The 26330-nt window shown below is 38.9% G+C and overlaps 1 protein-coding gene and 1 long non-coding RNA gene across 4 annotated transcripts in view; one reads left to right on the top strand and one right to left on the bottom strand.

Annotated features, from left to right (window-relative positions):
* The window catches only part of PDE7A (phosphodiesterase 7A), a 121209-nt gene extending 120387 nt beyond the window's left edge, over positions 1 to 822 (bottom strand). For all 3 annotated transcript variants that reach the window (XR_012920218.1, XR_012920219.1, XM_020288824.2), the window contains exon 1: positions 685 to 822. Coding sequence is in view for 1 of the 3 variants with exons in the window: in XM_020288824.2 (XP_020144413.1) it covers positions 685 to 822 (138 nt within the window). In the remaining 2 variants the exon portion in view is untranslated. The remainder of the gene's footprint in view (positions 1 to 684) is intronic.
* A 544-nt stretch (positions 823 to 1366) lies between these two features.
* Positions 1367 to 26330, top strand: part of LOC105855921 (uncharacterized) — a 66371-nt gene continuing 41407 nt past the window's right edge. Inside the window, exons 1-3 of the long non-coding RNA XR_001146841.2 lie at positions 1367 to 1484; positions 1669 to 1959; positions 2312 to 4722. This is a non-coding gene — a long non-coding RNA (uncharacterized LOC105855921). The remainder of the gene's footprint in view (positions 1485 to 1668; positions 1960 to 2311; positions 4723 to 26330) is intronic.

The raw sequence follows: 26330 nt of genomic DNA, 5'->3' as shown, positions 1-26330 counted from the left end.
AAATTCTCAGGAGCAAATGGTACTTGTCCATTCAAAACAAAGTCTTCCCGTTAGTGCTCATCAGTAGTTTCTCCCCTAAAATCTCTTTATCAAAAACAAAACTGATTCCTCGCAGTGAACTTTGCAGACTTGTTCCTCTGATACCACATAAAGCCCATTCACAAAAACGAAGGCGTTGGGGAAAAGACAGCAACGGGGCACCTAGGCCTTTTGTTCGGAAAGAACCGCAGGACCAAGCGATCACTGCGGGGCGCTCGGGAGCTGGGGGTGGAGAGGCGCGAACAGGTATGGGCGGGAGGGGGGGAGACAGGTATGTCGGAAGGCGGGGTGAACAGGTGTGCTCCGGGGTCACAGCTAAGGAAGGGGAACCCAACACACAGACGGAAAAAGCGAGGAGGAAAATCATTGCTGCGGCTTCAACTGCTGTGCACGGAGGGTCACGGGCCTGGGGAGGGTCTGAAGGGATCCCAGAGCCCACTGGGGTGGGGTTCTGAGGAGACCGGAGGGCTCAGGGTGGGCAGCTGCGAATATTAAAAGGCTCTCGAATCGAGGAGCCAGCCTAGAAACCCCCAAACAATATACAATGCTAGAACTGGGGGTGGGGTGTCGCAAAGGTGAAGCTGGATGGGCAGAGGGAAACAAAAGACAGAAGCCCCGGTGTGGGCCTCCGGTGGCGGCGATTACCTGTGAGAGCTGCCGGGGATTGGGGCAGCCGAAGAGCGCGGAGCTGGAGCTGAAGCTGATGGCTCCTCGGCGGCTGAGGACGTGCTGGGGGACCGGCCTGTCCAGGGGCAGCACCGGCAGCTGGTAACATACTTCCATTGAATACGCCCGCCCTGCCTCCGCGCGGCGCCCGCCCTGCCGCGGCCGCCGGCCCCTGCGCTGGGAGGGGGCCGCGGCTCGGGGGCACCGGGCCGAGGCGGGGGCAGGGCGGGTGGGCGGCGACCCCGGGCCGGGAAGCCGCGCTCACGCCTCCTCCACCCCAGCCCTCCGTCCGGGCTGCCGGTGAGAAGGCGCTGCGGCGCCAATTAGGAGAACCAGCGCGCGCCCGACTCTGGGCGAGGGGGAACGGGGTGCAAGCGGGGGCAGCAAAGGCAAAGTCGGAGCGGGAACCCGCGGTCCCAGGTCTCCTCGGCCGAGAGGAGAGGGTCCGGGGGACAGCGGAGCACGAGTGGAGCAAGGACGGAGCAACGCAGTGCAAAGAAAGACGACTGGAACCAGCGGCCAGACCCAGGGCGCGCGGGGATCGGGACCAGCGACCAGCTCGGGCCGCCACCGCCGCCGCCGCGGGAGTCCTGCCCCTCCCCTCCCCCGGAGCCTGACTTCACTCCGCCGCCGGCGCGAGCCCGGCGTAATTCACACTTTGCAGCCGCGGACCTTGCGCCAACCACGGCCGCCGCCAGCGTGACGTCACGACGCCGCGCCACAGGCCCAGCGCCCCGTGCCGCCGCAGCGCCCAGGGAGACGGGCTAGCGGCGGATGGCGTGAGTAGCCTTCATCCTTTTTCCGCACCTCGGCGCGCAGTCCCGCTCCCCTCCCGCCACGCACCTTCCGCCTTCCCCAGCCTCACCCTGCAGCCCCCGGCCCTGCCCGCAGCTCCCCGCCGACCGCCCCGCAGCCCAAGGCGCGTGCGCACGCGGCCCCATCGTTTAGGAGCATCCCCCTCAGCCCTAAACTTTAGGTTCGAGCGCGCTGAGGGTGTGGGGTCAGCTCAGCCCAAGCTACAGACACAGTTCCTGCCTGCCGAACCCAGAAACCCAAAGCGCGAAGCACACTTGCCGCGCTCAGCCCTAACTGCGGAGTCACCGCCGGCTTTCCCTCCTTGAATTCCCATTGTGGGGCTTCGCTCCGGACCGCTGCGGCAGTGACGTCAGCGGACCGCGCGGCACCAGCCTTCGCTCTACGACTACGTCACTGCTCGTCCCCTGGCAGGGCCGAGCTCCAGCGCTCCCTGGGCAGGTGCGGCCCCCGGGCCATACCGAGTCCGAGGGGCGGAGAGGGGAGCCGAGCATTCGGGAGTCAGGAGGGGGTCTGGAGTGGAGGAAAAATACCAAGACCGAGAAAAGTCTTGCAATGAAAAAAGTGGTAGAGGATGATATTGAGAAGACAAAGGGGAAAAAGGAGTATGCTTGCCCTTCTACAAAAAGCGGTTTTTGTTTGTTGGCTTTTGATTTTTAGAAAGCAGGAGAATGTAAAGAACTCTTGACCTGTTTTGTAAATAGATATGTAATTTGTGTGTTGGTTTTGTCACATTTCTCCCCAAACTGTCAGTGCTTTTCAGCACCAACTGATTGTTTCTAATGCATTCCAGCTTCTGGGACTTCAGCCTGAACAACCTTTCCCCTGCTGGCAAAATCGATGATTTGGCTCAATTCTCAAGGCACCCACCCTTCCACTTATATATATGTGGTGACTAGCCACTGGCAAGATGGCAGGCCTTTGAAAGTACCACACAGCCTCTACCGATGATGAGATCAGGTACCAAAAGCACATGATGCGATAAATAAGCAAACACCTGCAAGACTTCCCATAGCATCTGTTTCTTTTATATTGTTAAAACTTTGTAGTACCTCTGTGGGTATTTTTTCTACTTGTCTGTTCTCCACTATTAAAAGAAATAGAATCCCCATTGTGGTCTTGTGGATTTTTTTCCTCACAAGATGGCAAATTCCCCTGTAGTGCAACAATTGATCCAACTCATCTTTCAAATCCTAATTATTTCCCCATCATGTAGTAGATGTGTTGAGCATCTACTGTGTATTTGGGATTATGCTGAGCACTTTGTCTTATTTTATCACATTACTTCTCACAAAAACCTTCTGAAGGAATTATTAATATTAGTATCTCAATTGAAAGTGGGCTCATGGAAACAAACTTGCCCTAGACCTTACACAGATAAGTGGCAAGAACTAACCTTAAATAATGTTTGAATTCCGTGTATATCTAACCACCCAGAAGGTGATATTGATGTGACAGTGTGTGTCAAATAAATATGTCACAGTTAATAACATCCAAGAGACCCAGGTTGATTAAATCATTTAAGGAGACTTAGCACTAAGTAGGTAACTAAACAATGCATCTCCTTTAAACTTGCTAGGTTACTACTCTGCACCTACTATGAGCCAAGAACCATAAAATGTATGCTACATGCAGTGTTTAACTTTACCCAACACAATAGCCACACAACTCAGGGTAATTTTATCCCAATTCTGCAGATGAGGAATCAGGTTCCAAGACCGTATGTCATTTGCCCCAGTGAACTCTGTGGTCTGTGATTTCACAGCTGTACGTTTTCTACCATACCATGAAGTCTGTCAAGACCAGAGCTTCAACTGCTTACAGTGTTCTTTACTGTGTTGGGGAGTTTATTAGTCAGAGTTCTCCAGGAAACAAAACCCATAGGAGATATATATATATATGTAGAGAGAGAGTTGTTATAAGAAATTGGCTCACACAATTATGGGGGTTGGTAAGTCTGAAATCAGCAGGGCAGACCAACAGGCTGAAAATTCAGGTGAGGTTTCTATGTTGGAGTCTTGAGTCAGAATTGAGTCTTCCTTAGGAAACCTCAGTCTTTTCTCTTAATGCCTTCAATGATGGGATGAGGCCCACCCACTTTATAGAGCCTCATCTGTGTAAGGGCAATAGATTATACATGTTCATCTCAAGTTGGGCGCGGTGGCACGCACCTATAGTCCCAAATACTTGGGAGACTGAAACTGGAGGATTGCTTGAAGCAGCAGTGCACTACAATTGTGCCTGTGAATAGCCACTACACTCAGCCTGGGCAGTATAGCAAGACGCGGTCTCAAAAAAAAAGTTAAATCCACCAGTATCTTCACAGGAACATCTAGACTAGTGTTTGACTGAAAAACTGGGCATAGTAGCCCAGCCAAGCCAAGTTGATAAATAAAGTTAACTATCACAGGGAACAAACTTTAAACTTAAATAGCAGGGGAAATCCTATTACAGCAACAAAAAAATTTAAGTACTTGAAATAAACTTTAAGAAATTCAAGTCTCAGATAAAGGAAACTTTTATGGGAGAAATAGAAAAGTAGACTTGGATATTTAGAAAGAATGTTCTTTGAATAGGAAGACTTAAATTACTAAAACATCAATTCATCCTAAATTAATGTGCACATTTAACATCAGTAAAGTCAAACATTTTTTAACTAGGTAAGCTGATTCTAAGATCATATGGAAAAAATATATGAGGTTAGCCAGGAAAATTATGGGAACAAAAAATATCAAAAGATGAATACCTCTCATCAAGTAGAACCACTACAGGTGATACAGAATAAATGATTTATTTTAGGGATTAGACTTTACCCAGTTGAGAGAAGCTGAAGAAGTAAAGGTCAGGAAGGAATATTTACAGAATCTTAGAAGAGCCACTAAACAGGGACCACAACGGGGAACTGGTAACAGGATCTATAAAAGACTGTTGCCTCAGTGTCTAACAGTGGTTTGAAGTCACTGTATCCCCATTGCAGGCAGATGAGAAGGAAAGTTGGATGCATAGTGGGAGGAAGCTTAAACAAATTGGAACATAAGAGGAGAAACTGGAACCTCTCTTTTTGTCTTGCTGCATCTAACCATGATGACACTTGGCCTGCAAAAGAAGCTGGTGCCTTTAGCCAAGGAGCTGCACCTGTGCCTACCCCAGGATACAGAGAAGGTGGAGTAACTGCAGGCCCTGCCATTGCCCCTTGCCAATGAGGTGAGTTAGATCAGTGAGTATATGCACTAGTTGCAATGGTGCCTAGGACCCTCCGTGGACCTTCCAAGGGTAACAGTTGGTGCATTACTTCCACTTTTCAAATCTTTTGCAGCTCTCTATTATGGCCAACCAAAACCATTACAATAAGGAGACTACTGGAAAATATAGTCCAGCTTAGTTAAGTTTATAATACAGAACTATTTCAGAACTATTCTTGTCACTTTAACATTCATGGATAATTCTTTTAATCATATTTAATTTTCAAATAAAGACCATAGCAAAATCAGCCTTTTGCCCATATAATGCAACTGTCTCTCGTACAACCAAAATCAGCTTACTCCCTCACCAAAAGATGATATGCAGCCTTCTTTGAGTAATGTTCTTCTTGATGAGTCACAGTACCCCTTTATTCTGTAATTTAAATACTAAAATATAAGGTTCCCCACTATTAGCTAACATTATTAGTAATTGTCTTCTTGATGAGTCACAGTCCCCCTTTATTCTGTAATTTAAATACTAAAATATAAGGTTCCCCACTGTTAGCACATCTTAAAAGATTGAGAGGGAAAAAATAATTGGTTAATATATATACAAATATATTTCTATCAAAATGAGGGGAAAATGCTCATAACTATTATAGTTCTCAAACTGCAACTGGTAACATGATCATTGCTGCTATAGAAGGTCCTAATTTACAGTGGTTCAACTTACAATCTTTTGACTTTACAATGGGTTTATTGGGATGAAAAAATCCAATATTTTTGACAATGAGTTTATCAGGACATAACCCCATCATAAGATGAGGGGCATCTGTATTTATAACTACCTTCTATTCCATTACCTATTTCATATTCTCTTTGCCTTCAGCAAGCATCTCAGCTGGCAGTGGTTCTTCGCCTTTTGGGACAAACTAAACCTTTTTTCCTGAAGGATCTGGGACATTAGAGTTTCGACTTCCAATTTGGATTGTTGTAGTTTTCTATTAACTCATATCACAGAGTGCTAAATAGTACCAAGTCCATCCCCAAAGAATCTCCTGCATTCAATGTATATTCCTCCCTTCTCCCATTATGTAGCAGCAACTCAAATTCTGCTTGAGTCAGGATTAATCACTCCAGGTACTGCAGTAATCCCCTTCTTTGCATGTTGATTGAATAGCACAAGGAGCCCAAAATGACCAAGTGGCAGTCTCGACTTCCAGTTTAATTGAACTCTTGCTGGTGTACCCTGGTGGGAACATTCTTTGGGAAAAGCCAAAAGTTGCAGGGATGGGAAGCAAAAATTTTGAACATGTTTCACTAGGGGTAAAAGTGAAGATCCACTCCCAAGCCCACTTCTTGATTCATGGACCATGGCTATCTCTTGGTTACTGATTTAGAGCATATACCAAAACTTACAGAACATTATCTAGCCTCAAAAGGTGTTGCCATTCATCCAGATGGCATGATTATTGAGTTTTGAAAAGGCCATCCAATGCTACTACATGGATCAATTTTGAAAACATGCTAAGTGAAAAAAGCCAGACACAAAAGGTCACATATTGTATGATTTGATTTATATGAAACATCCAGCATAGGCAAACCATAGAGACAGAAGGCCAATTAGTGGTCAACAAGAGCTGGGGAGTGACTGCTTAATAGGCATTGAGTTTCATTTTGGCATGATGAAAGAATTCTGGAACTAGATAGTGGTGATGGTAGCATAACATTGTGAATGTACTTAATTCCACTGAATTGTATACTTTAAAATGGTAAACTTTATGTAATTTCTATTTTACCACAACAAAAAGAAAAAAGCCATTTTATCATCCTATTAGACCAGCTACTTCAGGGTAATGGGCAACATAATAGGACCAGTGAATTCTTATTATGAGCATAAAACCATTGCTTCCTTTATTTGCTGTAAAATGAATTTTTTGCTTAAAAGTAATGCTGTGTGGAATATCATGAGGGTGACTAAAGTGTTTTGTAAGTCCATGCATGGTGGCTTTGATAGAAGCATTGTAGGCAAAGAAGGAAATTCATTTCCAGAATATCTATTAAGTAAAAAAAAAGTGTTGCCTCTTAGTGGCCCAACGTAATATACCTGATTGCTACCTGATATTTTCAGGAAATAGAGGGTTAGCTTTGGTCTCCACTCTTGGCAAGTTGGGCACTCAGCAATAGCTATAGTGAAATTGACCTAGTCGAGTGAAAATCCAAGCTACCGAGCCCATGTCCAATATTTATCCTGCCACCATGGCCACTTTGTTCGTGAGTCCATTGGGCAAGGACAGGGATGGATGGATGAACAGGCTGACTGACACAGATGAGGTCATCTCATCCACTTGATTATTATGATCATCCTATAATGATATTCCTCTTTGGTAAGTGTCACATGAGACACAAATACCTTCACACTATATGCCCATTCAATCTATCTACATATTTCCCTTCCCCAGACCTCCTTGTCACCAGTTTTTAAATCATTTTCCTTTCAAGTTCCAAACCATGTATCCAAACAGTCACATACTGACCATGAATCAGTAGATCCAGACATCTAGCCATCTCTCATTTCAGACAAAATAAACAACCAGGTGCATTTCTCCTAGCTCTGCCAACTGGGAGTATTTCCCTTCACTACCTCCAGGACCACCCCAGGGAGGGAGCATCATGTTGCAGCTATCCACTTTCTGCACCATAAAATACAGAACTATCTGTAAGGCAGGCCCAAATATTTTTCTCAACAGGTCACAGGGGGCCTGTTGCCTTAGGTGCCTTCTGGCCCCAACATTTCTGCTTAGAAATTGGCTAATAAATGTTTTTGAGGATCCCATGTATATGATGAGTTGTTTTTCTCATGTTGCTTTCAAATTTTCTCTTTTTTAGTTTTTCAACAGTTTGATTATAATATATGTTGGTGTGGGTCTGTTTGGTTTATCGTACCTGGATTTGGTTGATCTTAGATTTATATTTATAGATTCATGATTTCCACAAATTTACAGTGTTCTGCCATTATTTCTTCAAATGATTTCTGCTTCGTTTTTTCTCTTTCTTCTTCTGTAAATCCCATAATGCATGTATTGGTCTACTTGATGGTGTCACATAAGTCCTTTTGGCTCTGTTTACTTTTCTTTATTCTTTTTTGTTTCTGTTCCTCAGACCTGATTATTTCAAATGTCCTATATTCAAGTTCTCTGTTGTTGTTGTTTTTTTCCTTCTGCCTGTTCAGGTCTGATGAACTGCTCTAGTGAATTTTTTAATTTTGTTATTGTATTTTTAAGATTGAGAATTTCTGTTTGGTTCCATTTTATTGATATAATTTCTATCTCTTTGCTGATGTTTTAATTTTTTAATATATTGTTTTCCTGATTCCCTTTGGTTCTTTGTCCATGTTTTCCTTTAGCTCTTTGAGCATATTTAAGACAGTAGTTTTAAAGTCTTCATCTAGTAAGTCTGGTGTCTGTTTCTTCAGGGATGGTTTCTGCCACTTTATTTTCTTCTTAGAATGGGCCATGTTTTCCTGTGGGTTTTTGTTTTTTTTTTATGCCTTGTGTTTTTTGTTGTTGTTGTTGGAAATTAGGCATTTGAGAAGACAGACACCTCTTGCAGTCTTTTTTAGATTGGCTCTGTGCCAAGGAATTTCTTCACTAGTTAGCTGGACCTTGAGACCTTGATTCTAAGTCTTGAGATCCAACCAAGGAGAAAGCTTATGGTCTTATGAGGTCTATTATAAGCATGCATCTTGCCAGAGCCCATGTGTGGCTTTTTAAATTTCCCTGTGTGCACAGCTGCTTTAAATGTCTCAATTTCCAGACGAGTTTCTCCTTGAGGCCTTTATGGTCTATTGTATATCTCCACCCACAATATCTTACCCCAGGTGTCTATGGGCTAGTCTCCCCATAACTTTACTGCAATACCCACTGCTTCTTCCTGCTTGAGATCCCAGTTAGGCACAACAGAGACCAGTCCTTCAGGCATTCCCTAGTATGATACAGAACATTGAAAATAGTCTGCTCTGCTCCCTCTAATTCATGGTTTTGTTTTGTTTTGTTTTGTTTTGTTTTGTTTTTGTATTGTCTTTGTCTGGCTTTGATGTCAGGGCCATATTTGCTTCATAAAATGAGCTGGGAAGTTTTCCTTATGCTTATATTTTCTGAAAGCATGTGTGTGCAAATGGTATTTTTTCTTCCATAAATGTATGATAGGATTCATCAGTGAAACTATCTGGACCTGGACTTTTCACTGTGGGAAGATTTTAAATGACTAACTCAATTTCTTTACCTGATAAATCTTATAAACTAAGGTCTATATATACACCAAAAAAGTAATCCCCAAAGTATTATATATCCCCAAAATGTTAGAAGTGGTAGGTTTGTGGTTTCTCCTTTTCTTTTAAAATGTTTTCTTAACTCTATTTGCCAAATTTTCTAAGATAAGTTATTTGTTAAATATATCAACTGTGAGTAAAAATAAAATGTTTATAATGTAATGATAAACATTTAATGAAATAAAAGAGCAATTGAAAGAAAATTTCCCCTGAGAGTTGGTTTCCCTACATTATTTAGTATGCTAATCCACACGAACTTTTATGGTAATACACTAATGAATAATCAGAGGGCTTCTAGCTAAACACAGCAGATTGTATACATGTATTCATTTCTGTTTCCTTCCCAAACTCTGCTAAATGACACTGAAAGGAGAAAATAAGGTACAAGCCCAGAAGGACAGAGAGAAGAAGAGGGGAAATTAAAACTGACAAGAAGTTCATTTTTTGGAAACTGAAGGTTGATGGATACATGTGTATCTTAGCAAAACAGAAAGCTAAAACTTAACCTTACAAGTGAGGATGGCTACATCCAACCAATTCTTGCTGCAGAGACCCAGAAAAATCTCAGAAATTAGATTCTCCACCTTCTTGGAAGACAAGGATGCAAGTGGACGGTATAAGAGAATGATCAATTGAAGTTCTTTTTAACAATTTAATTTTAAGAATTTAATTTAAAAGTTTCTCTTCAAGAACTTCAATATGAGGTTAGAACCTCAGATCTTTTCCCCAACCTCTTCACCTCAGCAGAAAATTGGATGGGTTGAACTAAACAAGCTCTGGACTTGAGTTCACCAGGCAGAGCTGAGGGTGTGGTTAGAGTACCATACGAAAAGAAAAGCAGTTGAGTCTGCAAACTTGTTGACAGCCAAATTTATATCCTCCAAATAAGAGGTTGGAAGAATCCTTTTTCAGAAAAGTGAACCTGCTCAAGGCAAAAGTTTTATAGGTGCTATTGATTGGGAGTCTTCTAACCAAAGAAGTGGGTTCACACATAATTCTAATGTAAACCCTACCAATGCACATTGAGCTTTTAAACAGTAGATCAGCATCTCATTCTTAACCATGAAAGAACAATTAAGCATTATCAGAATTAAAAAAAATCCCATAACATGAAAGATATAGAAATGAACAGAAAAAAGAAACATGGGGAAACAAACAATACAGAGAACACCCTTCTAAAATCCAATAATATTCTCTGAAGGATGAGAAGTTATAGGGTACAAATATAGGATTTTTGAAAGAAACAAAAGAGTTCTTTTAAATTAAAAGTATAATAGCAAAAATTATTTAATGAATGGGTTAGACAGTGAAGTTAAAGATATCTTCCCAAAAGCAAAATGAAAAATTAAAGATACAGATAATGTGAGAAAAGATATTAAAGTCCCAGTCCAAAGGGCTTAACATCCAAATAAGAATGGTTTCAGAAAGAGAAATCATTTCCTCCACAATTGAGAAAATAATTTAAGGCAATTATTTCAGAAAATTTGGCATAACTGAAGGGCACACATTTCCAGATAGAGATAATCAAGTCTGTGCCTGGAATAACAGAGAAAGATCTACACCAGGGCATATCATTGTGAACTTTCAGAATAATGAGGACAAAATTAAGAACTTAAAATCTTCCAAGGAATAAAAATAAAAACGGATCACATACAAAGGGCCATGGATTAGAATGGCAAAGGCCATCTTAATAGCAAATTAGGAGCTATGAAATAATGAAATAAAGCCTTCAACATTCTGAAGGAACATGATTTCCCATCTAGGAATCTGTATACCTGGCGATACTCTCAGAGAGTTTGGCAATAAATTTATTATTACTACATAGAAAATTAAGCCAAAAAATTCAATTAATAGCACCAAGAAAAACAAGTTGTGTAAAAGAAAGAAATTTAATTGTCATACATTATATATGGCTATTCTATAAATAATAGTTACATGTTCACAATAATATAATCACTGAATATTGATTTAACAAAAGTGTGATGTTATAGCTAACTATATTGAGAGGTGGAAGAGGATGAAAGGTATGTGTTTGGCCAGGCATGGTGGCTCATACCTGTAATCCTAGCACTTTGGGAGGCTGAGGTGGGAGCATTGCTAGAAGCCAGTTCGAGACCAGCCTGAGCAAGAGCGAGACCCCATCTTTATGAAGAATAGAAAAATTAGCCAGGCATGGCATGTCCCTGTAGTCCTAGCTATTCAGGAGGCTGAAGCAGGAGGATCGCTTGAGCCCAACAGTCTGAGGTTGCAGTGAGCTATGATGAAGCCACTGCACTGTAGCTGGGGTGATTGAGTGAGACCCTGTCTCAAAAAACAAAAACAAACAAAAGCGTGTGTTTGCTTGGGTGCTGTTACAGAGCTGAATTTTCATCTTTCACAGTAGACTATCAATAAATAATATTGAAAATTGAGATGTGATTTAAAAATATGAAGCTAAATATTTGTAAGAAACAACTGAAAGCAGTGAACATTCTTGCCTCAGCAGAGCAAAAATTGGTAGAGTATAGGGATGGGACAAGAAGCTGCTAGGTTTATTAGAACATAGTAGAACAACTGAACTCTAACAGCTACATGCATTATTCTTTTCATTCAACAAATAAAAATAAACATAGTGTATTAAGTTGTGTTCCCTACAAGGTTTGTTGAAGTCCTAACTCCTGGTACCTGACACCTTATTTGGATCTTTGCAGATGTAATCAAGTTAAGATGGGTCATACAGGATTTAGAGTAGGCCCTATATCCAATGACTGGTGTCCTTATAAGAATAGGGAGATTTGGAGGCAGCTCTACACACAGGGAAGAGAGCCATATGAAGACAGAGACAAAGATTGGAGTGACACCATACAAGCCCAGGAACACCAAGGAGTGCCAGCAACCACCAGAACCTAGGAGTGAGGCATGAAACAGATGCTCTTCTAGAGCATTCCGAGGAAGCATGGCCCTGTCAACACCTCCAGTTTGAACTTTGAGCCTCCAGAACTGTTGAGAGAATGAATTTCCATTCATCCACTCAGTTTATGTTCGTTTGTTATGGTAGCCCTAGGAAACGAATACAATCATGTTCCTCAATTCTGTGTATCTGAATTGGAGCAGGGAAGGTTTCACAAAGGGTCGATTCTTCTAAATTCATTTCTATACTTGAGGTTAAACAACACAACTAATCAAGTTAGTTGTTTTTCATGGCACAGTAAAAACCCATCTGTTGTTTACCTAAGGGGTGTGGCAGTGAATGTGGAATCACAAATTTTAGTGTCTACTTATAATTATTGAAGTGAATGCCTGTATGAAATTTACTTTCTGTTTTTGAAAACACTCTTCTCTCCTGCTGTCTCTGAAGAACAGTTATAAAGAACAAGGAGCCCTTCTCAGACCCTACACAGTAACAATATAAAATGTTGGACGAAACAAATCTTACTCAGAACAGCAAAATCTTTTACAATGCACCTAAAAACTGATTACTAAACAAATTTTCCACTAAGAAATGTGTCTGAACTTAACTATAATTTTTATGTGAAATAGTAACAAAATTAAAGAAAGCACCTATATTATTAATATTATCTATACTCTTAATTCCAGTGCCCTGTCTTAGGGTCAAATATCTGCTTAAAAGTAGTCCAAATAATGAAATATTTAAGATCTTAAGGTTATTGGTAATAGGATATTATGGGTTGAATTATGGCTGCCCCACCACCCCTCCAAAAATATATTTACATGTTGAGATCCTAACCCGTATTTCCTCAGAAGGTGACATTCTTTGGAAATAGGATCATTGTGGATGTAATTAGTTAAATTAAGGTGAGGTAAGATGCTGGGTAGGATGGTCCAGACCAAATGCAGATGTCCTCATAAAAATACAGTGATGTGAAGGCACAGACACAGGGAGAATGCCATGTGAAGATGAAAGCAGAGATTGGATTGATGCATCTACAAGCCAAAGAACACCAAGTATTGTCCACCATCACCAGAAACTAGGCATGGAACAGATTCTCCCTCAGGAGCACTGGAAGGAATCAATCCTGTTGACGCCTTGATTTCAGACATCTGGTCTCCAGAACTGTGAGAGAATAAATTTCTATTGTTTTAAGCCACCCAATTTGTGGTACTTCATTACAGAAGCTCTAGGAAACTAATACACAGGGTTTTTTCAAAATTATAATACTGGGAAGACAGAAAAGTCTTTAAAATTTTTGTCAATCCCAGTTTTTTCATTCATTTGTTTATGCATCAAATATTTGTTGAGTGACTACCTTGTGTTAGGCACTCTGCTAGGCACTGGAGGTAAAATAAGGCAGAGATTGGTCCCTGCCTCAATGAAGTTAAAATTCTAATGGAGGAGAGTATAAATAAACACATAAATACAGTCATGCATCACTTAACTATGGGGATATGTTCTTAGAAATGTGTCTTTAGATGATTTAGTTGTACTAATATCATAGAGTATACTTACATTAATTTAGAAGGTGTAGCCTACCACACACCCAGGTTATATTGTATAGCTTATTGCTCCTAGGCTACAAACCTGTACAGCATGTTAATGCACTGAATACTGTAGGCAGTTGTAACATGATGGTAGATATTTATGTGTCTAAACATACAAAAACATAGAAATGGTATAGTAAAAATACAGTATAAAAGACAAAAAATGGTATATCTATATAGGGCTTTTACCATGAATGGAGCTTGCAGGACTGAAGTTGGTCCGAGTGAGTCAGTGACTTAGTGGGGAGTGAATGTGAAGGCCTAGGACATTACTGTGCACTACCGTAGACTTTATAAATACTGTATGCTTATGCTACACTGAAGTTATAAATATTTTTCTTTCCTCAATGATGAATTAACCTTACTGTAGCTTTTTTACTTTATAAACTTTAAAAAAAATTTTTTTGACTCTTTTATAACAATACATAAGCTTAAAACACAAATACATCATGCAGCTGAACAGAAATATTTTCTTTATCCTTATTGTATAAGCTTTTTTATTTTCTTAATTTTTTATTTTCTTAATTTCAAAATATTAAGAGGATGCAAATCTTTTTGTTGCATGAATACATTTTATAATGCTTAAGTTGGGGCTTTTAGTGTGCCCATCACCCAAATAGTGTTCATTGCACCTGATAGGTAGGTTTTTACCCCTCTCTTCCTCTCTCTCCCTCTTCTTGATTTCCAATGAAATCAATGGAAATATGATTTACATATCTTCCAATGAAATATGATTTACATATCTTTGTGCCTGTGTGTGCCCATCAATTAGCTCCCAATTATTAGAGAGTACATTTGGTGTTTATTCTTGAGATACTTCACTTAGGATAATGGTCTCCAGTTCCATGCAAGTTGTTGCAAAATACATTATTTCATTCCCTTTTATGGCTAAGACTCCATGGTGTGTGTATGTGTGAATATATACATATATATATATTTTATATATCACATTTTCTTAATCCACTCATGAATTGATGGGCACTTAGGTTGATTCCACATCTTTGTGATTGTGAATTGTGTTGCAATAAACCTTCAAGTGCCAGGGTCTTTTTGATAAAGTGACCTTTGGGTAGATACCCAGTAGTAGGATTTCTGAGTCCCCTAAACATCTTTAGATTAGAAACTCAAAGAAGTTTCTGAATAAACTAGTCAATATCCATTTGGACATCTTATTCTCAGCTCAAGAACAAAAAATTAAAATAACTCTAAAGTTGAGGAATAAAAATAAAATTATCGAAAAATCTCAGAATGAATTTATTTTTTAGGAAAGCAACCTATGTAATATAAAAATTTTACAAGATGTAACAAAATAAGTTACATTTATTATATATATTAGCAGTATCAAATTAATTTTTTAAATGCAACTAAAATAATTATTTTACTTATAGTATTTAGAAATCTCAAAGTTGTCCAAGATTTAGTAAAAGTTCACAATTCTTAGAGTAAAAGAAGTCAATATTCAAAATTCAGTTAAGTTTAAAGTGAAATTTATTAATTTGGGAAGAAGTAAATATAGCGATCATTGACTTTAGAAAATCTAGTGATTAAATATGCAAGGTCAAAGCTTTAAAAAATTTCCCCAGGACAATTTCAAAAATGGACAACCCAGTTCAAAAATGGACAAAGGACCTAAACAGAGGTTTCTCCAAAGAAGATACTCAAGTGACCAATAAGCACATGAAAAGATGTGGAACATCATTAGTCATCAGGGCAATGCAAATCAAAACCACGAGATACACTTCACACCCATTAGGATGGTTATTGTAAAAAACAACAACAATTACAACAACAGAAAATAACAAATGTTGGTGAGGATATGGAGAAGTTAGAATCCTTGTACACTGCTGGTGGAAATGTAAAATGGTGCAGCAGATGTGGAAAATAGCTAGGCAGTTTCTCAAAAACTTGTACATAGAATTGCCACATGATCCAGCAATTCCATTCCAAGGTATAGGGCCAAAAGATCTGAAAGTAGGGATTCAAATAGATACTTGTACACCAATATCCATAGAATATTCATATTCATACAAGCATTATTCACAATAGGCAAAAGGTGGAGATAACCCAAATGTCCAACACTGTGGTCCCCAACCCCTGGGATGTGGACCAGTATGGGCCCATGGCCTGTTGGGAGCAGGGCTGCACAACAGGAGGTGAGCAGCAGGTGAGCAAGCAAAGCTTCATCTGTATTTACAGCCACTCCTCATCACGCATCGCTGCCTGAGCTCCACCTCCTGTTAGATCAGTGGCGGCATTAGTTGCAGGAAAACAAGCTCGGGGCTCCCACTGATTCTGCATTATGGTGAGTTGTATAATTTTTTATTATATATTACAATGTAATAATAATAGAAATAAAGTACACAGTAAATGTAACGTGCTTGAATCATCCCAAACCATTCCCCCCATTGCCATTCATGGAAAAATTGTCTTTAATAAAACCAGTCCCTGGTGCCAAAAAGGTTGGGGACCACTGCATCAACAGATGAATGGGTAAAAAATGTGTCATATACATATAATGGAATATTACTCAGCTTTAAAAACAAATGAAATTCTGATACATGTTGTACCATAGATGAAGACAATATGCTAAGTGAAATAAGCCAGACACAAAAAGACAAATATTGTGTGATTCCACTTATATGAGATACCTAGAACAGGCAAATTCATAGAAACAGAAAATAGAAGTTATCAGGGGCTGGGAAAATTGGGAATAGCGAGTATTTAATGAGTACAGAGTTTCAGTTTAGAATGTTGAAAAAGTTCTGGAAATAGATAATGGTGATGGTTATCTAATTCTGCGATTGTGCCTAATGCCACTGAATTGTATACTTATAAATGGTTGCAATGGTAAATTATATGATAGGCATATTTTACCACAACAAATTCCCCCCACCCCTGACCCATCCCAGGAGATGTAGAAAGGGTAGAGACAAAGTATCCTGTGAGAGTTCATTGCGTTAGCCAACCACTCTCTTCTCTAGAATAAGACCCTGATGGGGCAGGTCACCACACCTGCTCAGAGCGCACAGCCCTTCCAGTGTTCACAGGGCCGCATTCTCAGAGCATAACTATGGCTTCACTTTGCTGCAGGTTCCAGAGCCCATGATAAAGCTCATCAAAGTTATCATTGTACATTTTTTTTCTCACTGCTTTTTCCAGAAAACCTTGAAAAAGCTTTTCAGATATTCTATGACACTTACTTTCTCTTTTCATTTCAAATATTCTCTGCATTGACCAAGAAAGACGAAGCTGTTTACCAAGTTGAAGTTTGTACACTTATGGTTTTCCTTGACACTTTCTATACATTGATTCTTTAATTCAGACTGGGCCTATTATGGCTGATGTGAATGTTGTCAGTAGTGCCTACACATTTTGTTGGCAACAGTATGCCTTGACAACTCGGCTCTTGCATGTGTTTCCTTGGCTCGAGCAATCCATCCAACTCCAGCAGGCAAAATAAAATAATTGCAGTGTACTGGCTGGTAATTATGATAAAGCATAGAGACTAAAAGTCAGCACCACAATTTAAACCATAGTACATACAAAGGAACAGGTAAGCTGTAAAGCAAACAAAAAATAGTAATAAAAGATTTAAATGAAAGGAGTGTTTCACAAGTAGAAGAGTTATTGAAAAAAAAAATCAAATATCTGAAAAAAAAACTTTGGAACAAAGCCATGAGATACAAATTGCTTTTACTTTAGACAAATTTTAGTCACATAAAAGAGATAACTGGAAGAAATGTTTTTCATAAACTGTGGGGAGTTTCATCTGCCAAAGAATCCTCAGCTGACCCTCCTCTGCTCCATCGGTAAAACCACAAACACTGTTCAGACCCATAATAAATATAGCAGTGATGAAAGTTTACAAGGAAATAGAACTTTTAAAAAGTTTGCACATGCATGAATAAAAGTTACCAATGAAAAAAACAGTCTAGTCTCTCTGGAAAATAAGTGACCAGAAATGGCAGTGAAGGGAAGGGAAGACTGGCTTCAGGACAACTCGACTAACACCTGAGTCTTTGGACATTATTTCTGTCCTCAAAGCCCTTACTCTACTGTGGTAAACTTTCTAGTCTGACAAGTGCCTTGCCCTTTGTCTCCATGTCTGTTCCTTCTAAATCATGCTCATGCTGTTCCTTCTAAATCATCCGTCCCCAACATTTTTGGCACCGGGGACCGGTTTCATGGGAGACAATTTTTCCATGCACGGGGGTTGGGAGTGGTGGTTTGGGGATGATTCCAGAGCATTACATTTATCGTGCAGTCAAACCTTTCTGCTAATTACAATCTGTATTTGCAGTCCCTCCCCAGAACTCGCCTCACTGCCTCAGCTCCACTGCCGGTCACCGCGCATTAGAATCTCATAAGGACGGCGCGCCCTAGCTCAAGCGCATGCACAGCTTGCAGGAGGGTTCAGCTCCTATGCGGATTTATTGCCACCAACCTGACAGGAGCCAGAGCTTATGCAGTGATGTGAGCAATGGGGAGCGGCTGTAAACACAGATGAAGTTTTGCTCCCTCACCCGTAGCTCATCTCCCGCTGTGTGGCCCAGTTCCTAACAGGCCAGGGACGGTTATTCACAGACAGTCATCGGTCCGTGACCCAGGGCTTGGGGACTGAAGCTCTAAATAGAACACCCACTTCTTCCCACCCAGCGCCTAGGCTCCTCAAGTGCAAATCCCATGTCATAGGATCCAGTTTAAAGGTCACATCTTCAATGAAACCTTTTTTGAACTCCTCAGCGGGAAGCAATCTCTCTCTTACAAAGTCTTGTAGGACTATCTGTATTTCTCTTAAGGTATTTCCCTTTCTGCATGGTACTATATTTCTTTATATACACATATGATCTCTCTGGACCCTTTATTTCAGATGTTCTCCAAAGATCAGTGCAGGGAGACTCTTCTCTGTTTATATTACATTACACACAGAGAAACACATATACACACATATCCCCTCTCCATAACCCTAGTTTAAGCTACTACATGCCACTTTACAGTTTCCAGATTTCCAAAATTTCTTACGTCTTCTTTAAACATTTGATGAATATTTGTCATATAACAGAATGAATGATGCCCTTTTTAAGCAAAGAAGCCACAGTGTTTTACATACATCATCACATTCACTTTTTACCATATTGTTAGCTCATTTCTGCTGTAGTATTTAATACAATTATGAAAGCATTGAAAACTAATACATCAATCCAAGCCTGTTCTTGAAAAATATATCTCCAGTTCCACACTTAATCATAAACATTTATTATGTGCTGTGCTCTTAGTTCCAGAGTCTAAGCAGCTCTTTAATTTTTCTCATGTTTCCATTTAATGCACAAAATAACTAGCAATAAAACGTCAATTTCTTCAGCAGTGCTCCACTTCATTTAATTTCCCACTTCTTGTTGAAAGTGTTTCTTTCTAATTACTTTATTATGTCTGCCTTGTTTTAAAGTTTTTTGGTTTAAGTTACTCCACAACACCTTAAAATTTTCAGAGTTATCAAATTTCTGATGTCCTCCTTAAAATTTTCTCTAACACTTTCCATACTCTTTATGGACAGCAGCAATTTCCTAGGTTTATTAAGTACCCAACAACACAAAAATATTTGTTGAAAAAATTAATTAACAAGAAATGAGAAGTACACGTTCAGAAATTAAAGGTGTGTCTGAATCAAGCACATAAATGATAGTGATTATAGTCATGCTATCATTATTAATACGTTGTAGTTCATGGGCTCACACAGTGTATTCACAACAGGGTGTCCCAGAAACCCTTTCAGAGGAGGAGGTCTCCAAGATAAAAAATATTTTCATAAGAATACAGAGACATTATTTCCTTTTTCACTGTGTTGACATTTGTAATGATGGTATGAAAGAAATGGTCGGGAATACTGCTGGCGCCTTAGCACAGAGCAAACCATCCTTTCGTTCTCCATTGCTATGTACTCATGTTTCAAAACTGCCAATTTTTGCTTGTGCATGTCCTTGAAGTAAAAGCTATTAGTTTTATTATATGTCAACCCTTGAATCCACATCTTCTTAATATACCGTGCGGCGCTATGCGAAGTGTGTATAAAGCACTTGTGCTGCTTGATGTTTGTCTCAGGGAAAACACTTGTGCCATTGTTTGCACTGGGAACTGAAGCAGCTGCTTTTTTCATGGAACACCGTTTTACTTGAAAGAATGGCTGACAGACAAACTATGGTTATTAAGACTTGGCTATTTGACAGACATTTCCTCTCAAATGAAACAAACCACTGTAAGGTAAACAACTGACAGTATTTGTTACCAAGGATAAAGTCCAAACTCACAAGTGAATTTGTGTGTGCGTGCGTGTGTGTGTGTGTGTGTGTGTGTGTGTGTGTGAGACAGGGTCTTGCTCAGCTACCTGGGCTAGAATGTTGTGATGTCATCAAAGCTCACTGCAACCTCAAACTCCTGGGCTGGAGCCATCCTCCTGCTTCAGCCTCTGGAGGAGCTGAGACTACAAGTGCATACTACCACGCTGGGCTAATTTTTATATTTTTTTTTATAGAAACAGGGGTCTCACTATGTTGCTCAGGCTTGTCTTGAACTCCTCGCCTTAAGCAATCCTCCTGCTTCAGCCTTGCAGAGTGCTAGGATTACAGGCATGAGCCACCATAGCCCAGCCTCATGACTTTAATTCTTAAAGAATTTTTGGATGAGATCAGAAAATGATATTAATGAATATAATTATTTTACATTGTGTGATGAAATGTGCCAACATTTGGAAAATCTGCATAACAAAGTGGACCAATATTTTCCAAATGACTAATGCATGATTTGCAAAAGCATACAATAATAAAAGGATCCATTCAGAGCTCAAGAGCACCCAGTGAATTTTAATGTAACAGAGGATGAAAAGTTTATGATAATATTTCAGATTCCACATTGCAACTAACCTTGAATAAACTACCATTTTTTAAGTTTTGGTATCATATCAATGAAGGATATCCACAATTATATGAAAAGACCATTAAAATGCTATTTTCTTGTCCAACTGCATATGTGTGGGAGGTTAGATTTTGTTCACATACTTCAACCAAAATGCAGAAACAGATATGAGAATTTAGCTATCATCTATTAAGTCAGATATTAAAGAGATTTGCAAAAAACATAAAACAGTGCACCTCTTTCCACTATTTTTTATTTTGGAAAATTTAACTCTTTTTATAAAAATGTTATTTATTTTAACATGTAATATAATTGCTATATTTATTTTTAAATAAACAAATACATATTTTTAAAATTTCAATTTGTAATATGGTAAGTATAGATAGATATAACTCATGCAAACAAAAGCTCTTTGGGTCCACAATAATTTTTTGTTATTAAATATGACCTTTTTATTAATCCTTTTAAAATTAATAGACTGTTTTTTGGAGAAGTTATAGGTGTACAGAAAAACTGAACAGAAAGTACAGAGAATTCCCATAGATGGCCTTACCCCATATACACACACACACTCACAGAGTTTCCTGTATTATTAACATCTTGTATTAGTGTGGTACATTTGTTACAGTTGATGAGCCAATATTGATAAACCATTATTAACCAAAGTCCATAGTTTATGTTAAGGATCATTCTTTGTGTTATACCTTCTGCAGGTTTTGACAGAGATAAGATGACAGGTAGCTATCATCATAGTATCATACAGAGTATTAAAGTTTCACTGCCCTAAAAATCCCCTGTGCTCCACTTACTCATTCTTCTCTCCCTCCCCTTGAACTCCTGGAAGCCACTAATCCTTTTATAGTCTCCTGAGTTTTGCCTTCTCCAGAATGTCAGGTAGTTGGTATCATATAGTATGTAACCTTTTCAGATTGGCTTCTTTCACTTAGCAATATGCATTTAAGTTTCCTCCATGTCTTTCCTGGCTTGATGGCTTATTTCTTTTTAGCTTTGAATAATATTCCATTGCAAGAATGTTCCATATTTGTTTATTTCTTCACCCATTTATTGAAGGACATCTTGGGTGCTTCCAGGTTTTGGCAATTATGAATAAAGCTGCTATAAACATTCATGTGCAGGTTTTCATGTAGACATACATTTTCAACTCATTTGGGTAAATAATACCAAGGAGCACCATTGCTGGATCGTATGGTAAGAGTGGTTTTAGTTTTGTAAGAAACTCCAAAACTGTGTACTAAAGTGGCTGTACTGTTTTGCATTTTAATCCACAATGGATGAGAATTCCTGTTGCTTCACATCTTCATTAGCATTTGATGTTGTCAGTGTTTTGGAGTTTAGCAGTTCTAATAGATGTGTAGCAGTATCTCATTGTTCTTTTAACTTGCAATTTCCTTATGACATATGATATGGGATGTCTTTGTATATGCTTATTTGCCATCTGTGCATCATATTTGGCTAGGTGTCTACTCATACCTTTTGCCCATTTTAAATTGGGTTCATTTTCTTACTGTTGAGTTTTAAGAATTCTTTATATTTTTTGGATGACAATTCTGTATTAGATATATGTCTTACAAAGATTTTCTTCCAGTCTGTGGCTTTTTTTGTCATTCTCCTAACATTCTCTTTCACAGAGCAGAAGTTTTTTATTTTTAAAAAGTCCAGTTTACCTATTTTTCTTTCATGGATTATGCATTTAGTGTTGTATCTAAACCAGGGGTCCTCAAACTTTTTAAACAGGGGGCCAGTTCACTGTCCCTCAGACTGTTGGAGGGCTGGACTATAATTAAAAAAAACTATGAACAAATTCCTATGCAAACTGCACATATATTATTTTGAAGTAAAAAAACAAACAAACAGGCAAAAACACCTGCATGTGGCCCACGGGCCGTGGTTTGAGGACACCTGATCTAAACAGTCATTACCAAATTCAAGGACACTAAGATTTTCTTCTTTATTATGTTTTAGAAGTTTTATAGTTTGGCATTTTATATGTGGGTTTATGATCTATTTTGAGTTAATTTTTGTGCCTAGAGTCATTTTTTTGCATATAAATGTCTAGTTCTATCACCAATTGTTCAAAAGACTATCTTTTCTTCATTGAAATATAGTCAACTGATCTTTGACTATATTTGTATGAGTCTATTTCTGGGCTCTATATTCTGTTTCATTGATCTATTTTTCTGTTCTTGCACCAATAGCACACTGTCTTGATTATTACAGCTTTATAATAAGTCTTGAAATTAGGTAATGTCAGTTCTTGAACTTTGATCTTCTCCTTCAGTGTTGTATTGGTTAGTCTCTATCTTTTGCCTTTCCATATCAACTTAAAATCAGTTTGTTGATATTCACAAAATGAAATTACTGGGATTTTGAGTGAGATTTCATTGAGGCTATGGATCAAGTTAGGAAGAATTGATATCTTGACAATATCGTGTCTTCCTATCCATACACTTGGAATATTTCTCCATTTAGGTTTTGGATTTCTTATCAGTGTTTTATAGCTTTCCTCATATAGATCTTGTACATATTCTGTTATATTTATACCAAAGTATTTCATTGTTTTTGGTGCTAATATAAATTATATTGTGTTTTAAATTTCATATTCCAATTGTTCCAATACTAGTAATTGAATAAAACCTTTCTTTTTTTTTTTCTTTGCTTTCCTATTCTCGAGAGTTTCTTCTTTTCTCCCTTAATGATTTTTAAGAGTGTAAAGGAGTCCTGAGCTCCCAACATTTGACAATTACTAGTTTTTGGAAATGAGCATGATCTTTAGAGGCATGTGAAACTAGGTTTCAATTTTAGCTCTAACACTTATTTTCTCCATCACGATGGAGAATTTGTTCAACTTGTCTTAGTCTCAGTCTGCCCATAGGTAAAATAGGACAAAAATAATAACTACCTCATAGACTTGTCTTTGGGATAAAAGTGGTAAAATCTGGAGTACCTAGTACAGTGTCTGGCATATAGAAGGAACACAATAGTAGCTATTGTTATTCATAGTGTTTTGACCCAGTGACTCACAGGACAATAAACTTCAAGGAAATAACTTCCAAAGTAGTAATGGGATGGAAGGCATTGCACAAGTGTTTATGTTAGCACTCTAAATAATGGCATAAAACTGGAAACAATAGGGACAAGATAAACACATTATGCTCTAACAATACGATATATTTTTATGTAGTCATTAAGAATTTTTTTTTTGGGGGGGGGCAGAGTCTCACTGTGTTGCCTGGGCTAGAGTGCCATGGCATCAGCCCACCTCACAGCAACCTCAAACTCCTGGGCTTAAGCAATCTTTCTGCCTCAGCCTCCTGAGTAGCTGGGACTACAGGCGTGCCACCATGCCTGGCTAACTTTTTCTATATATTTTTAGTTGGCCAATTAATTTCTTTCTATTTTTAGTAGAGACAGGGGTCTCGCTCTTGCTTAGGCTGGTCTCAAACTCCTGACCTTCAGCAATCCATCCACTTAGACCTTCCAGAGTGCTAGGATTACAGGCGTGAGCCACCGCACCCGGCCAAGTCATTAAAATTGACAAATATATAAATTAGGTTAATTCTTGAAAATCAACATAGTGAAAACATTTAAGGGAAAAATAATGTAAAATAGTGTAAAGACATTATAACCATAAAAAATGCATTTTGTATATTGACAAATATTGGAAGTTAATTTCAAGTAAAGTAATAAAAAGAATTTAAAATTCATTACCTCTTTTTCTATAAAGATATTTGTCTTCATGATTTTTTTTTTTTTTTTTTTGAGACAGAGTCTCGCTTTGTTGCCCAGGCTAGAGTGAGTGCCATGGCGTCAGCCTAGCTCACAGCAACCTCAAACTCCTGGGCTCAAGCAATCCTCTTGCCTCAGCCTCCCAAGTAGCTGGGACTACAGGCATTCGCCACCATGCCCGGCTAATTTTTTTTTGTATATATTAGTTGGCCAATTAATTTCTTTCTATTTATAGTAGAGACGGGGTCTCGCTCTTGCTCAGGCTGGTTTCGAACTCCTGACCTTGAGCAATCCGCCCGCCTCGGCCTCCCAGAGAGCTAGGATTACAGGCGTGAGCCACCGCGCCCGGCCCATGATTTTTAAATTATAACAAATTCCTTATTGTTTAGTGTTTTTGGGGGTGTTTTTGATCATTATCCAAAAGTGTTTTGTGTATTGAATTATTTCTGAGATTTACATAAATTTATGCACATCATTTGCACTGAGATTATTACAAAGTTATCCCTTTAACTTCATCATATACACCAAGTGTACATCTTCGTTTGTAAATCTGCTATTACTATGAACCCTCCTTGGAAATATGTTTGCCTTATTCTTGACTTTCCATTAACATAAGAGAAAACTAAAGAAAAGAACTAGGGTCTACATGAATCCCTCCTGTCTTCCAGTCTTTTGCTTTTCTTCCTTGTCTCTTCCTGATAGCAAACATTCCTTTGGACATTTTTAAACCTCTCATGAAGCCTTGTTCACTTTTATGTGACAAAAGGTGTTAAGTAAGTCATGGAAAAAGAAAAACTGGAACAAAAGTCAGCAGTTGTGAGTCCCACTGTTATTCCTAACCAATCATGTAGTTCTAGAAAAATTTTTTATCTCTTCAGCCCTCAGTTTCCTCATCTGTGAAATAAGATTGGATAAATTCTCTCTTTCAGCTTCCTGCCAGCTTTAAAAATTCTCTGAAATTTATAGTCAAAATTCAGAGGATGTCCAGTATTCCTTAGCAAAAGGTTATTATGAGCTCTGAAAATATTTATTATGATTTTTCCTTTCCATGTTTTTTTCTTGCTCTTATCTAAGTATTGCTGCCTCGCTATATTATTCCAATCAGATTTTTCCCTTTCCCAGCAACATCCTGGGGCTGCTCTCTTGAATTCTTTTTCTGACATAGAGCAGTGATCTGCTCAAAAACGATTCTCACGAAACAGTCTCGATGAGGAAGGGATAGGTTAAACTTCATTATTCACATACTGTAGTTACCCATTCATGAACGCCATTTTTATGTGCTAAGGACTTTTTTAAGTGCTTTGTAAACATAATCTCATTTATTTCTACCCACCCAACAAGATAAGTATTTTTGTTCATAATTCATAGATGAGAAAACAAGCCCCAAAGAGGTTAAGTGAATCATCCACGACCACACAAGGCTATTTCCTCTAACAACATTTTAAAAATATATTTATTTTGTTTTTATTTCAGCATATTACAGGGGGTACAAATGTTTAGGTTACATATATTGTCTTTGCCCCACCCGAGTCAGAGCTTCAAGTGTGTCCATCCCCCATATGGTGCCTCACCACACCCCTTAGGTGTGACTATACCCATCCCCTCCCCCTTCCCTCTAATAACATTTTAATTGGGCATAAAAGACTGAGAATACTGGCCATCTTTCTGAATTAGGCTGCCTAGAAGCACATGTCTTGTTACCAAGTATTGACATTTTGGAGTCCAATTATGATCATAAGAAATCCATAAGACCTGTTTTACAAACCAAACTGGTTTCCTTTTAGCTTCAAGGAAAGAATTGCTGTATTGCTGATAATAGTCATTAAGATGATTATGGCAGGTCACGGTATCCATTTTCATCAGACTGCCTTTAACCCTAAATTCCGGTAAAGCAACAAAGATGGGTACTTGAGACACTGTCTTTCAAAATAGAACCCTCAAGAAATGGCATGGCAAAATGTTCAAGAGTAGTCTCCTCTCTATCCTTGGGAATTAATTCCAATTGCTGATTTGCCAAACCCAGGTTAGGTTTTAGTTGAACATCAAGTTTTCTTCAGAGGGTTTTGTTTTGTTTTAATTTTGATGGGACAGAGTTATTGTTTCTGTTCTCTGCTTCTAAAATGTCCTTTGTTTTAATCTTATGAGTTTTACTCTTCTGATTTCAT

Source organism: Microcebus murinus, chromosome 7 (assembly GCF_040939455.1).
Source record: "Microcebus murinus isolate Inina chromosome 7, M.murinus_Inina_mat1.0, whole genome shotgun sequence".
Taxonomy (NCBI): Eukaryota; Metazoa; Chordata; class Mammalia; order Primates; family Cheirogaleidae; genus Microcebus; species Microcebus murinus.
The sequence above is the reverse complement of the archived record's forward strand: the minus strand, read 5'-3'. Positions and strand labels throughout refer to the sequence as shown.